Consider the following 16048-nt stretch of genomic DNA (forward strand, 5'->3'; position numbering starts at 1 on the left):
TGGGCTCACAGTCTAGATATAACCCGAGAGTAAATGGGGAGAGAGAGGTGAATTGGTTTTTGGAAAGTATTTGCATGATTTTTCATGCTGCCTTTGCCGGGTACTAGAAATATTTCCCATGTTGACATTCCCAAAGTAAGCAGGCGTCTCAGAATACTCCTTTTTTAAGACTTGGGAGAGGAGAGGGCTCTTTTTTTATTGAGAAGGTCCTATTTTAGAATGGAGAGAGTGGAGGTTTATGTCCCAGAGGTGAGCCTCGGTCTCTGTCTTGCCTTCTTTTTTCTCCCATATTAGTGTAAGTTCCTTGAGGCCAGAAAACGTGTTGTATGCTTTCTCTGGCACTCATCGGGTGCTCAGTAAATACCGTTAATGCCGCTGCTGTTGCTGCTGCTACTGCTACTATTACTACTACTGGAAAGCAGTCTAGACCAGTGATTTTTATTGGCCTTTTCCCAAGTCAGAGCTAGGTGTGTAGCAAAGGTAGAAGAGCCATAAGCCTAAGTGGATTTTAAAAAAGATAAAATGTGTTTATACCTCTATGCATACAGAGCAAGTTTTAGTTAAAACTTGCATTGTTCCCCTTTAGGTTGCTAAAGTGGAATGGAGAGAGCAAAGGGCTGGGACTCAGGGGCCTTGCCTGCTGTGTCATTGAGGGCAGGTGACCTAACCTCTCTGTGTCTCTTGATTGTAGCTGTCAATGGGGATATATTATCTGTTCTGCCTCTGTGAGCCCCATGTGGGTCAGAGACTCTGTGCAATCTGGTTTCCTTATGTCTACTCCAATGCTTGGCACATAGTAAGCACTTCATAAAAAATAAGTTACCCTCCTTCTGTCAGGAATCTATATCCTGTGCCCTAGGGTTTCTCCCCAACCTTGCGGAGCCTTCTCCAAGAGGTGCTGAGAATCTGGGATAGGCCCCGGGGCTGAGCCCCAGCACGAATTAACCCCCGATGTGTCAGGATATTTGGCCTCTGGTACTACAGAGCCCACTTCTTCAGCCAGTGCATTGCCAAGAAACCTGAGTGACAGTCCTAGGCAGCACACTTTTATTATCATATTCAAGACCTGATGGCCTTTCTCATGAACATGGTAATAAACCTCTCATTCCTGAGAGCCAAGCAAAATGGGCCAACTAGAAATCCAAGCGCTTAGTACAGTGCTCAAGTGCTTAGTACAGTGCTCTGCACACAGTAAGCGCTCAATAAATACGATTGAATGAATGAAATCAGTGGTATGAGCCAAGCATCTTCACCTTCCTGGTGTGTTATTTCTAACTTTCTAAGGTGAGCTTTCTCTGAGACCTCATTCATTCAGTCCCTGCAAACTCACTGTTTTCTCTAGACTGGAGACTGTATATTGTAGATGGTAGATTTAATATGTTGCCAACTTGTACTTCCCAAGTGCTTAGTACAGTGTTCTGCACACAGTAAGCACTCAATCAATGCGATTGAATGAATGAATGAACTGCCTTCTCTAGACTTTGAGCTCATTGTGGGTAGGGAACCTATCTACCAACTCAGTTTTATTGTACTCTCCCAAGCTCTTAGTACAGTGCTTAATGTCTTTCACCCCCTCTACATAGCAAACTTGTTGTGGGTACGGAATGTGTCTGCTTATTGTTTCATTGTATTCTCCCCAGCACTTAGTACAGTGCTCTGCGCACAATAAGCGGTCAATAAATTAAATTGAATGAATGAATGAATAGTGCTAAATGAATATGATTGATTGATTGATTGCTTTAAATGGCACAAGGTAACAGAAGGCAGAGGTTTTTTTATGTTCTGCAAAGCACACAAAAGAAACAGATAAAATGCTCAGGGGACAGCCACATCTCATTTGCCATGGGTTCTGGATTTAAGAAGATTTGCTTAATTTGAGGACAGAGAAATGAACTCCAGAGCTTATAAAACAGGATCTGCAATTAGTGTCATCTGTTCCATTTTAGCTAGCTATATATACACACCTATGGTACCTCCCAGAGCTTGGTGCTTTTTCCAGAAATTGTAACTCAAGGATTTGAAGACGGAAATGCTGTGCTGAGCAGAACAGATGAAAAAAAAAACCCAAAAACTTGATTTCTCATTGGCCTGTCCGTTTACCTCGGTCATGTGTTTTACCTGGATAGACCGAGCTGAATCACAGTAGCCATCGTTCAAAGAAATCTGTTTTCCTGAACAACATTTTGCCTGGTCAGGCTTCTGACTTAACTTCTTGTTATTATGCTTCAGGAATTTATGGACTTACTCTTACACTACTGTAAATTCTTGCAGCTCTTGTATTTGTTTATTTTGTAAGCCATTTAATTGGGCTTTAGCATATCATCTGCAATTCCTGGTGCTTTTCCTCTAGCATAATTTAACACCTTGTTTTTCAGAGCTGTCAGAAAGCAGAAGAAAAAAAAGGGAACAAGATGAAAATGGAGACCCTGAAAGACATTCTATGAGTCATACTACCATTGTAAGGAAAAAAGAAAAAGACCTATCGATATTCTTGCCGTTGAATGTTCAGTGACCAAAGAATAAGAAAGATTTATAAATACACCTCTGATGCCATTTTCTGTGAGTGCCGTACTGGACTTAAATCCTGTCCTTTTACAAAGCGATAAGCTTAATATAAGGGCAAACAGGTTGCTCTGGTCCTGGAGTAGACGGAACCAGGCCCAGAGAGCAGGAGACTTAGATCTTATGCCTGGTTCTATAACTATCTTACTGGCGATCCAGAATCACCTAACATTTTAGTTCTTTGGCCTTCCCCTTTTGTTAGTGGGGATAACTAATTCCTGGATTCCACTTTACTCTCAAGGATTTTGAGAGAATGAATTAAAATGTGTATAAGGTTGTGTCTGCAGAGGCTATAAGCCACACAGTAATCGGATATTTACTTCAGTATCATGGTGCTAGTTTTATTGAGAATCAAATTCCAAAAAAATGGACCAGCTTAAAATGAGAGACTGCTAAACAGTGCGTTATTATTAAAACCAAATAATAGATCAGAGTTGTTTTCAACCTGCTTGAAAAGCACAGTAAAAATTAATTGCTTTTTTTCTTGGGGTGGATATGCCTAGGTGTTTAGGTTTCCTGGCAGGTAAAACCTCCATGAATATTATGGTTACATTACCATTAAATATTTAATTTTTTTAATACTTTCAGGATGTTTTTGGTATATTAGTATTAAGTGGTTTATTGGTGCCTACTAGGCTCGTAGATTTCTTGGAATTTGCAGTTGCACAGAGACAACTCAATTTTGTGAATGCTGATGATGCACATCCAATCCCCTGGTCCTTTTCCTTTCATTTTTCCTCCCTCTCTCAGACCCTTGGTAGCATCGTCACCTAGACTGTCAGCATGTTAATTGGGAGTGTTGCTACACACAGTGTCTACCACCCTCTCCACAACTGCCCTCCCCTGTCTTTTGTGTATAGTGTGCCACGACCAGCCAGCCCCGCTTACCTTGGGGAGGCAGTTGAGGGAGCGGTTCAGAGGGGCCGCCTCTCCATCCGTTCCCCTAACTCGGCAAGTTTCTATCTCAGTCACTCACTTTCATTTCTCCCCAGGATTGGCAGGGAGATGTGGTGGGTTTTTTGATGATAATTTAACTGTGGGAAATTTCACTGTGAGGTCAAAGCTGCCCGTGATAAATTTAACGTTAAACACCAACCTAGCATGGTCTGTGCAGCAGGCAGGGAGCCATTTACCACTAGCCCAACTTTTCAGCCCTTCCCAGAAACCTTGACGTCACCATGGCTACCTCATTCTAGACTGCAGTTCAGGCCGCTAAGTTGTCCGACTCAGCCCTCGTTATCCCTCTTGGCTCAAGGCAGTTCCCAGAATCCAGGCTGAAGGCAGGAGAGCCTTCATCACTCCCAGAGAGCAGGTACCAATTGGGTTGACTCCCACATACATACACAAGAAGATTACCCTCTCTACACCAGTTCAACCTACTGCTCTTCGGCCTGCTGGTGCTGATCTTTGACCAAAAGGATTAATAACTAATGTCCCTTTTATTTGATAATGCGTTAGCTATGGCTAGCAAGGTTGACCCTGAGGACCGTTAGGGTTGCCAATGGTCTTTCCTGTACAGACACAGACACTGTGACTTTGCTCTAGGAAGAGGGCTCTTAATCCATTTTTTCAGAAACATAGACATGAAGATATTGAGAGTCTATATCTGTTTCTAGTTATTGCTGCTCCAGGGAGAAGAATGTGCTTAAACCAGATCAGAATGGTGGTTTAGAATTCTAGTCCTATATTTGGCAACACTTCTTTTAAAAATCTTAATGGAGCACGTTCCCAGGACCAAATTGGCAACATAAATCCGTCTTCGCTCATTTGGTAGCAACAGTGAATCCTATGGTGTCGGAATCTTATTTTGCTGTCTATGCAGATATTCTCTATGGATCAGAATTGCTCTGGCTACTTTCCATCACCAGCCTACCCTAGTGGGTACCTTATAATGACCCAACTGTATTGACCCCAGTGCTTAGGTTAGTGCTTGGCTCATAGTAAGCACTTAGTAAATGCTTCGATATAAAAACAGCAAGGAGAAAAATAAACGTGGGGGTTGCGGATGGGACTGTTCACTCAAATAGAAGCAATGTTGGGAGCAACTGTCGACTACAAGTGCATGCCCTGTGCCTTCCTTGCCCACTATGCTTCATTTAATGCCATCTTCAGGTCATTTCGCTGGAATAATTCTGACACTAAATATAAATATGAAGACAATGAGGTAATCATTGGGCTGTATGTCCCCCAACTGATGGTGTTATTTATTATGCTAGACCTTTTGTCAGCAAACGCATGGTTATAAATGGCTTATAGGCACTAATTACGTCCTCCAAACCTGCAAGTGAAAATGCAGAATTCTTGCAGAATTCTTAGCATTTCTTTCCAGCAGCATCCACAAGGATCCCCAGCGTTACGTACTTGAATACTTTCAAGTGTAATCACAGTTGAGGTCCTTGCGTATCGGATCGGATTTGTTTATATTGAGGGAGCACAGTCACAGGAAGTGAGAGGGGAAAACGTACAATTGATGCTTTTATTGAGTTTATGTGATTTTGAAAGAGTATTAAGTGCAAGCTCTCCACCCTCTTCACATCCTACAGCCCTTCACTCTCCCAATCTTCAAAACCATATTAAAAGCCCTTCTCCTCCAAGAGGCCTTCCCTGACTATGCCCCCATTTCATCTTCTCCCACTCCCTTCTGTGTCGCCCTTTCACTTGGATCTTGCACCCATTAATCATCCCTTCCTCAGCCCACAGCACTTATGCACATATCCATAATTTATTTATATTAATATGCTCGTGGTGGGCAGGGAACATGTCTGCCAACTCTGTTACAGTGTACTCTACCAAGCTCTTAGGAAAGTGCTCTGCACACAGTAAGTACTCGATAAATACAATTAATTAGGTGGATTGTAGCATCACATCAATCAGTGTATTATTGAGGATTTACTGTGTACAGAGAACTATACTAAACGTTGGGGAAAAAGCTGGTAGACACGTTCTCTGGCCACAGTGAGATTACAGTCTGGGAGACAACATTAATATAAGTAATTTACAGCTATGTATATAAATGCTGTGGGGGCTGAGGGTGGGGTGAATATCAAATGTTCAAAGGGTACAGATCCAAGTGCATAAATGAATGATTTTTATGGGGCAAGGAAGGGAGATAGAACTAGTTACTGCTGGGATTTGAAAGAGTGAACAGAGTTGGAGAGTTCTGAATGAAAGATCTGATTCCAGACAACTCCCTCTATGTTCAAATCCCTCCTAAAGTTCCCCCTTTTCCAACAAGGTTTCCCTGATGGATTGCCCAGTAACCTGAGCCACATTGTCTCTTCAGCCAGCTTTATCAATCAATCATATTTATCGAGCGCTTCCTGTGTGCAGAGCACTGTACTAAGTGCTTGGGAAGTACAAGTTGGCAACATACAGAGACGGTCCCTACCCAACAGTGGGCTCACAGTCTAGAAGGGGGAGACAGAGAACAAAACCAAACATATTATCGCTTATGAACTTCCACCGTCCTTGTATTTATGTAGATATGTGAACTTTAATCACTCTCATTGTAAGTATTGTATGTTTGTCTTTCCTGTTAGAGTGTAAGCCCCTTGTGGCCAGGGAATATGTCACTTGTTTATACTTCTAAAATGCTTAGAGAAGCAGCGTGGCTCAGTGGAAGGAGCACTGGCTTTGGAGTCAGCGGTCATGGGTTCGAGTCCCGGCTCCACCACATGTCTGTTGTGTGACCTTGGGTAAGTCACTTAACTTCTCGGAGCCTCAGTCACCTCATCTGTGAAATGGGGATGATGACTGTAAGCCCCACATGGGACAACCTGATCACCTTGTATCCCCCACCCCAGCGCTTAGAACAGTGCTTTGCACATAGTAAGCGCTTGACAAATGCCATCATTATTATTATTAGTGCGTGCTCAATAAATGCTGACACTTTTACTTCTGGAGAGAGTGCTGAGGACTATCTGTCATGTGTGCTTTACTTCTCAATTCCACTTCTACCAGCAGCCCTCTGAACTTGGTGGTGTAGGAGACCAAAAAGGAATAAAATATTCTTGCTGAATTTTATGTGAATGGGATATTTTTGAATAAACGTAACTTTCAAGAAAACATGCCGTTTCACATCCTTTAATGTTTTAAGCCCTTTGGTTTAGAACTTTTTAATTCTCAACTACATTCTAAACAGGAATCTCCCTGCCCTAGGACCAATTTTACTCCCCTCAGCAACTCCTAGGTTTGGTGTGAAAATGAGACGCCGTTAATGTGAGGAAAAGAGTGTGCGGAAATGGAGTCACTCTTAAACCTGTTCCAAATGCTGCCACCAACTTTTGTATTATTACAGACTGCCTTCCACATCACTCGAAGACTATTTACCACTTCACAACATTAGTCCTCAAAATAAATTTTAAGCGTTTTGGCTTAAGGTTACATTAGGTGTGCCTCACTCAAGGCCAACTAGATTTGTAAAAAAGTCACTAGAGAATCAAGTTGTCACATCATCTTAACTCCACATTCTGGTCCTGAATTATTTTTTCAGGGATGCCAGGCACTTGAAACGGTCACAGGGTTCTGTGGTACTCCACGAGGAAGAATCCTAGGGAAATGCCTACCTTTACCATTCGGTCTTGAAAATGAAAAAACATACACTGTGCAAATGCCATTATGGTAATCCCGTTAAAAACACATAAAAGTTGACAAGTCAGTAATCTAACAGTTCGTTAATCAAACCAATTATCGACCCCCTTTTATCTTTAACCCTAATAACTTCTCCAGGACTTCACACATTCAATCAGTGATATTTATTGAGCACAAATCTATCAGGGTATTTACTGAACCCTTATCTTACTGGCACAGAGCCCTATATTAAGCACTTGGGAGAATACCACACGGTAGGGTTGGCAGACGTGATCCCCGTCATCAAGGATTTTTACAGGTGATGACTCAACTTTTTGGAAAGGAGGCCTTTCCTTCCTCTCCCCCTCTTCCCCCTCTCCATCCCCCCCATTTTACCTCCTTCCCTTCCCCACAGCACCTGTATATATGTACATATGGTTGTACATATTTATTACTCTTATTTTACTTGTACATATCTATCCTATTTATTTTATTTTGTTAGTATGTTTGGTTTTGTTCTCTGTCTCCCCCTTTTAGACTGTGAGCCCACTGTTGGGTAGGGGCTGTCTCTATATGTTGCCAGTTTGTACTTCCCAAGTGCTTAGTACAGTGCTCTGCACATAGTAAGCGCTCAATAAATACGATTGATGATGATGGAAAAGGCAAAGATTTTTGAAAATTGGGATTTTAGGTGAGATGCTATAGACTCACCCCTTGCATCCCCCCATTGAGGATGGAGAGCGGAGAAAAGTCAGTATTTTCTCTGGGGAATAGCCCCATCTGACCCGGAGAAAGGGGTGATGGCTGCAGGAACTGTATTCAGAGGGGGCTGCTGCTTGTTATCCCTGGTCTCCAGTGGGCTCCTCCCTCCTCAGGAAATGCTGCATTAATTAGCATTAATGCTGTCTTAATTAGCATCACAGCTAAATCAATCAATCAATCAATTGTAAATGAGCTAGTTAAACACTTAGGGACTCCCTCCCACCCCAAATCTGACAGACCGCAGCTTTCCCCACACACCATGCCCTCCTAAAAAGTCCCACCTTCTCCATCCATCAATCAATCATATTTATTGAGCACTTAACTGTTTTCAGATCAGTTCTATGCGCTTGGGAGAGTACAATATACGAGTTGCTAGACCCGTTCCCTGTCCGCAACGAGGTTACAATCTAGTTTTATTTACAGTTTAATAATAAAAACCTTAAAAAAAAGCCTTCCCCGATTAATGAATTCAATCGTATTTATTGAATGCTATGTACAAAGCACTGTATTAAGTGCTTGGGAGAGGACAATGTAACCTGGAGTCATATCCTATCAGCCAGCTCTTCATTTGTTTATACCATCCTCAGTGTGTATGTGTAATTAATTATTTACTTTACCTCAATCAATCAATCAATCAATCGTATTTATTGAGCGCTTACTATGTGCAGAGCACATTTTACAGATGAGGTAACTGAGGCCCAGAGAAGAATAATAATAATAATAATGATGGTATTTGTTAAGTGCTTATTATGTGCCAAGCACTGTTGTAAGCAGTGGGGTAGACACAAGGTGATCAGGTTGTCCCACACGGGGCTCAGTCTTCATCCCCATTTTACAGATGAGGGAACTGAGGCCCAGAGAATAATAATAATAATAACGATGGTATTTGTTAAGTTCTTATTATGTGCCAAGCACTATTCTAAGCGCTGGGGTAGACACAAGGTCGACAGGTTATCTCACGTGGGGCTCACAGTCTTCATCCCCATTTTCCAGATGAGGGAACTGAGGCCCAGAGAATAATAATAATAACGACGGTATTTATGTGCTTATTATGTGCCAAGCACTGTTCTAAGCGCTGGAGTATGCACAAGGTTGACAGGTTGTCCCACGTGGGGCTCAAAGTCTTCATCCCCATTTTACAGATGAGGGAGCTGCACACAGTAAGCGCTCAATAAATACGATTGAATAAATGAATGAATGAGGCCCAGAGAATAAGAATAATAATAAGGATGGTATTTGTTAAGCGCGTATTATGTGCCAAGCACTGTTCTCAGCACTGGGGTAAACACAAGGTGATCAGGTTGTCCCATGGGGGTGCTCACAGTCTTCATCCCCATTTTACAGATGAGGGAACTGAGACCCAGAGAATAATAATAATAATAAATGACAGTATTTAAGCGTTTATGATGTGCCAAGCACTGTTCTAAGCGCTGGGGTAGACACAAGGTGATCAGGTTGTCCCATGGGGGGCTCCCAGTCTTCATCCCCATTTTCCAGATGAGGGAACTGAGGCCCAGAGAAGTGAAATGGCTTGCCCAAAGTCCCACAGCTGACAAGTGACGGAGGCGGGATTAGAACCCACAACCTCTGACCCCCTTCCCCCAACAGCCCGGGTTTTTTCCACTGAGGAAAGCTTCTAGAGAAGCAGTGTATACGGTGCTGTGCGCACAGTGGGCGCTCAATAAATACGATGGACTAACGGACTGAGAGCTCACCTCCTCCAGGAGGCCTTCCCACCCTGAGCCCCCTCCTCCCCCATACCTCCTTCCCCTCCCCACAGCCCCTATATATAGAGAAGCAGCGTGGCTCAGTGGAAAGAGCCCGGGCTTTGGAGTCAGAGGTCATGGGTTCGAATCCCGGCTCCGCCACATGTCTGCTGTGTGACCTTGGGCGAGTCACTTAACTTCTCTGAGCCTCAGTTATCTGTAAAATGGAGATTAAGACTGTGAGCCCCACGTGGGTCAACTTGATCACCTTGTATCCCCCCCAGCGCGTAGAACAGTGCTCTGCACATAGTAAGCGCTTAACAAATGCCATCATTATTATTATTATATATATGTATATAAGTTTGTACGGATTTATTACTCTATTTTATTTGTACATGTTTATTCTATTTATTTTATTTTGTTAATACGTTTTGTTTTGTTGTCTTCTAGCCTGCACCTGTATATATGTTTGTACGGATTTATTACTCTATTTTATTTGTACATGTTTTTCTATTTATTTTATTTGGTTAATATGTTTTGTTCTGTTGTCTGTCTCCCCCTTCTAGCCTGTGAGCCCGCTGTCGGGTAGGGACCGTCTCTAGGTGTGGCCAACTTGGACTTCCCAAGCGCTTAGCACAGTGCTATGCACACCGTAATTGCTCAATAAATACCAGTGAATCATCATCATCATCATCAATCGTATTTATTGAGCGCTTACTATGGGCAGAGCACTGGACTAAGCGCTTGGGAAGTACAAATTGGCAACATCTAGAGACGGTCCCTACCCAACAGTGGGCCCACAGTCTAGAAGGGGGAGACAGACAACAAAACCAAACATCTTAACAAAATAAAATAAATAGAATGGATATGTACAAATAAAATAAATAAATAAATAAATGAATAGAGTAATAATTGAATGAATGAATGAATGAAGCTAGCTCTCTTCTCCGCCAAACTCGCTCTCTTCCTCCCTTCAAGGCCCTGCTGAGAGCTCACCTCCTCTGGGAGGCCTTCCCAGACTGAGCCCCTTCCTTCCTCTCCCCCTCGTCCCCCTCTCCATCCCTTCCCCACAGCACCTGTATATATGTATATATGTTTGTACATATTTATTACTCTATTTTACTTGTACATATCTATTCTATTTTATTTTGTTAGTGTGTTTGGTTTTGTTCTCTGTCTCCCCCTTTTAGACTGTGAGCCCACTGTTGGGTAGGGACTGTCTCTATATGTTGCCAATTTGTACTTCCCAAGCGCTTAGTACAGTGCTCTGCACATAGTAAGCGCTCAATAAATACGATTGATTGATTGATTGATTGATTGAATGAATGAATGAATGAATGAATGAATGAATGAATGAATGAATGAGGGAGTGACAGTTGCAGGGGGCGGGCGCCAGGGCTCTCTCCCGGAAGAAGTCCCGGGCCCGGAAGTGCTTTATCCGGCGCGCGTGCGCGCGCTGGCGGATTGGCCTCCCTGACGCGGGGCTGGGAGAGCGGCGGTTCGGCGGAAGCGGCGGGACTCTTTCGGGTGCGGTAAAGCGGCCCAGTCGGCCGCGTGCTGGAGGCGCGAGGAGGGGGGCGGGGCGCGCGCGCGCGCGCGGACGGCTTTGACGAGCTCCCAGGAAGGGGCGGGATTGGGCGAGGGGGCGGGGCCGAGGACAGGCCACGCCCCCTATAGGCCACGCCCCTTACAGGCCACGCCCCATCACCGATCACGCCCCATCGCCGATGACGCCCCCTACAGGCCGTGCCCCATCACGGATCCCGACCCCTGTAATAATAATAATGATAATGATAATGTTGGCATTTGTTAAGCGCTTACTATGTGCAAAGCACTGTTCTAAGCGCTGGGGGGGGAATACAAAGTGATCAGGTTGTCCCATGTGGGGGTCATCATCATCAATCATATTTATTGAGCGCTTACTATGTGCAGAGCGCTGTACTAAGCGCTTGGGAAGTACAAATTGGCAACATCTAGAGACGGTCCCTACCCAACAGGGGGCTCACAGTCTAAAAGGGGGAGACAGAGAACAAACCAAACATACTAACAAAATAAAATAAATAGAACAGATATGTACAAATAAAATAAATAAATAAATAGAGTAATAAATATGTACAAACATATATACAGGTGCTGTGGGGAAGGGAATGAGGTAAGATGGGGGATGGAGAGAGGGACGAGGGGGAGAGGAAGGAAGGGGGTCACAGTCTTAATCCCGGAATATACATATATATATATATATATATATATATATACACATATTTGTTACTCTAAATCCTGGAATATATCTATATGTATATATGTTTGTACATATTTGTTACTCTATTTATTTATTTTACTTGTACATATCTATTCTATTTATTTTATTTTGTTAGTATGTTTGGTTTTGTTCTCTGTCTCCCCCTTTTAGACTGTGAGCCCACTGTTGGGTAGGGACCGTCTCTATGTGTTGCCAACTTGGACTTCCCAAGCGCTTAGTACAGTGCTCTGCACACAGTAAGCGCTCAATAAATACGATTGATGATGATGCTGATGCATCCCCATTTTACAGATGAGGTCACTGAGGCTCAGAGAAGTTAAGTGACTTGCCCAAGGTCACACAGCAGGCAGGTGGCGGAGCCGGGATTCGAACCCATGACCTCTGACTCCAAAGCCCGTGGTCTTTCCACTGAGCCACGCTATAGGCCACGCCTCATCGCCGATATGACGCCCCCTACAGGCCGCGCCCCATCACCGATCACGCCCCCTACAGGCCACGCCTCGTAATAATAATGATGGTGTTTGTTAAGCGCTTACTATGTGCAAAGCACTGTTCTAAGCGCTGGGGAGGTTACAAGATGATCAGGCTGTCCCACGGGGGGCTCACAGTTTTAATCCCCATTTTACAGATGAGGTAACTGAGGCGCAGAGAAGTGAAGTGACTTGCCCGAAGTCACACAGCTGACACTTGGCGGAACTGGGATTTGAACCCATGACCTCCGACTCCAAAGCCCGGGCTCTTTCCACTGAGCCACGCTGCTTCTCCTACCACCGATCACACCCCCTACGGGCCGCGCCCCATCACCGATCACGCCCCATAAAAGTAATAATAATGATGGCATTTATTAAGCGCTTACTATGTGCAAAGCATTGTTCTAAGCGCTGGGGAGGTTACAGGGTGATCAGGCTGTCCCACTGGGGGCTCACGGTCTTTATCCCCATTTTACAGATGAGGTCGCTGAGGCCCAGAGAAGTGACTTGCCCAAAGTCACCCAGCTGACAATTGGCGGAGTCGGGATTTAAACCCATGTCCTCTGACTCCAAACCCCGGGCTCTTTCCACTGATCCACGCCCCCTCACCGATCACGCCCGGCCTGGCCTGGCCTGTCATTCATTCAATCATACTTATTGAGCGCTTACTATGTGCACAGCACTGTACTAACCCTCTGGTCCTTCTTGCAGACCTGAGCAGGATGCCGGCCTTCCGACAGGTGGGCGAGAAGCAGCTTCCCCAGGAGATCATTTACATGGCCTGGTCCCCCAAGAGGGACCTCATCGCTTTGGCCAACAAAGTTGGGGAGGTAAGAACACCCTGGTTGGAGGGGAGGGAGGGATGGATGGATGGATGGATAATTTATAAATATATATATATTCTATTTATTCTATTTATTTTATTTTGTTAGTATGTTAGTATGTTTGGTTTTGTTCTCTGTCTCCCCCCTTTTAGACTGTGAGCCCACTGTTGGATAGGGACTGTCTCTATATGTTGCCAATTTATACTTCCCAAGCGCTTAGTACAGTGCTCTGCACATAGTAAGCGCTCAATAAATACGATTGATGATGATGATGATGATAATAATAATAATAATAATGATGGCATTTGTTAAGCGCTTACTATGTGCAAAGCACAGTTCTAAGCGCTGGGGGGGATACAAGGGGATCAAGTTGTCCCACGTGGGGCTCACAGTCCTAATCCCCATTTTACAGATGAGGTAACTGAGGCTCGGAGAAGTTAAGTGACTTGCCCAAGGTCACACAGCAGACATGTGGCGGAGCTGGGATTTGAACCCATGACCTCTGTCTCCAAAGCCCGTGCTCTTTCGGATGGATGGATGGATGGATGGATTGACCCCTTCCAGACCATCCTTCTAATAATAATAATAGTGATGGCATTTGTTCATTCATTCATTCATTCAATCGTATTTATTGAGCGCTTACTGGGTGCAGAGCACTGGACTAAGCGCTTGGGAAGTCCAAGTCGGCAACAGATAGAGACGGTCCCTACTCAACAACGGGCTCCCGGTCTAGAAGGGGGAAACAGACGACAAAACAAAACACGGAGACGGGTGTCCAAATCGTCAGAACAAATAGAATTAAAGCTACAGGTACATCATTAACAAAATAAATAGAATAGTAAATATGTACAAGTGAAAGAATTAGAGTAATAAATCTGTACAAATATATATATATTTGTATAAATATATATATATATACAAGTGGTGTGGGGAGGGGAAGGAGGAGAGGAAGCACTTACTATGTGCAAAGCACCATTTCTAAGCACTGGGGGGGACGCAAGGCGATCAAGTTGTCCCACGTGGGGCTCACCGTCTTAATCCCCGTTTGACAGATGAGGGAACTGAGGCTCAGAGAAGTGAAGTGACTTGCCCAAGGTCACACAGCAGACATGTGGGGGAGCCGGGATTAGAACCCGTGACCTCTGAGTCCCAAGCCCGGGCTCTTTCCGCCGAGCCACGCTGCTTCTCTAGGCCGTGAGCCCGTGGTTGGGTAGGGATTGTCTCTATCCGTTGCCGAATTTTACTTTCATCATCAATCATATTTATTGAGCGCTTACTGGGTGCAGAGCGCTGTACTAAGCGCTCTGCACCCAGTAAGCGCCCAATAAATCCAACTGAATGAATGAATGTATTACCCCCCCGTGCCTCCTTTCAGTCCAGGGTTCCCGTGCTGTTAACGGACAGTGGTGCCAACACAACATTGGCATCAGAAACCCTGACCGTACCCCCCATACCGGGATACACCAAACTATTCTGCTTGGCAGGACCCCTCAGCGCTTAGAACAGTGCTCGGCACATAGTAAGCGCTCAACAGCTGAAGCAGCGTGGCTCAGTGGAAAGAGCCTTGGCTTTGGAGTCAGAGGTCGCGGGTTCAAATCCCGGCTCCTCCAGTCGTCAGCTGCGTCACTTTGGGCTAGTCACTTCTTTGTGCCTCAGTTACCTCATCTGGAAAATGGGGATTGGGACTGCAAGCCCCCAGTGGGACAACCTGATCAGCTTGTATCTCCCCCAGCGCTTAGAACAGTGCTTTGTACATAGTCAGCGCTTAATAAATGCCGTTATTATCTCCCCCTTTTAGACTGAGAGCCCACTGTTGGGTAGGGACTGTCTCTGTATGTTGCCAATTTGTACTTCCCAAGCGCTTAGTACAGTGCTCTGCACATAGTAAGCGCTTAATAAATGCCATTATTATCTCCCCCTTTTAGACTGTGAGCCCACCGTTGGGTAGGGACTGTCTCTATATGTTGCCAATTTGTACTTCCCAAGCGCTTGGTACAGTGCTCTGCACATAGTAAGCGCTCAATAAATACGATTGATGATGATGATGATTATTATTATTATTATTAATAATAGCAAATACCATCATGATTATTCTGGCCACATGTGGCCGGAATAATGATGCCCGTGCCGTTAGCAAGCCTCCAGGTTTGAGCCACTGCTCTGGACACACACGATGATGATGGTGGTGGTATTTGTTAAGCACTTACTCTGTTCCAGGCACTGTACTAAGCGCTGGGATGGGTACAAGCAAATCGGGTTGGAGGCAGCCCCTTGTCCCACCTGGGGCTCACAGTCTCAATCCCCATTTTCCAGACGAGGGTACTGAGGCCCGGAGAAGTGAAGTGACTTGCCTAAGGTCAGCAGACAAGTGGCACAGCTGGGATTAGAACCCACGCCTTTCTCACTCCCAGATAAATTTATCTGTTTATTTTCTTTGTACAGATTTATTGCATTTATTTGATTTTGTTAATACGTTTGGTTTTGGTGTCTGTCTCCCCCTTCTAGACAGCAGCAGCGTGGCTCAATGGAAAGAGCCCGGGCTTGGGAGTCAGAGGTCGTGGGTTCTAATCCCGGCTCTGCCACTCGTCTGCTGTGAGACCTTGGGCGAGTCACATAACTTCACTGTGCCTCAGTTCCCTCATCTGTAAAATGGGGGTTAAGACTATGAGCCCCACGTGGGACAACCTGATTACCTTGGCCTTGTTTAAAAATGTATAATAATGATTATATATAAGTGTTTAATAAAGCACCGGGGTGGGAGGTTCACGATAACATATTGGACTAAAACGTGCTTTTTAAGTCAATTATTACTTTATAATTTTAAAACAACTTAAGCAGAATAAATGCGCTATCCACTGGAAACAGATGGAAAAAACGGTAATTCAGTTCTTAGTA

General features: G+C 44.5%; 2 protein-coding genes across 5 annotated transcripts in view; both read left to right on the forward strand.

The window, feature by feature from the left end:
• The window catches only part of ZCCHC4 (zinc finger CCHC-type containing 4), a 40181-nt gene extending 37640 nt beyond the window's left edge, over window positions 1–2541 (forward strand). Inside the window, 3 exon segments of the mRNA XM_038751944.1 lie at window positions 2376–2401; window positions 2404–2430; window positions 2433–2541. Of these exon segments, the coding sequence (XP_038607872.1) occupies window positions 2376–2401; window positions 2404–2430; window positions 2433–2512 (133 nt within the window). The 3' untranslated portion in view covers window positions 2513–2541.
• Window positions 2542–11066: 8525 nt separating this feature from the next.
• The window catches only part of ANAPC4 (anaphase promoting complex subunit 4), a 35611-nt gene continuing 30629 nt past the window's right edge, over window positions 11067–16048 (forward strand). For 2 of the 4 annotated variants that reach the window (XM_038752784.1, XM_038752787.1), the window contains exons 1-2: window positions 11067–11126; window positions 13041–13159. In XM_038752784.1, the coding sequence (XP_038608712.1) occupies window positions 13052–13159 (108 nt within the window). In that variant the 5' untranslated portion in view covers window positions 11067–11126; window positions 13041–13051. Of the gene's footprint in view, window positions 11127–11330; window positions 11372–12614; window positions 12682–13040; window positions 13160–16048 lie in introns of those variants that run through there. The other 2 variants (XM_038752785.1, XM_038752786.1) reach the window with 2 other exon arrangements.

The sequence above is a fragment of the Tachyglossus aculeatus genome, chromosome 10 (genome assembly GCF_015852505.1).
Source record: "Tachyglossus aculeatus isolate mTacAcu1 chromosome 10, mTacAcu1.pri, whole genome shotgun sequence".
NCBI classification, from domain to species: Eukaryota; Metazoa; Chordata; class Mammalia; order Monotremata; family Tachyglossidae; genus Tachyglossus; species Tachyglossus aculeatus.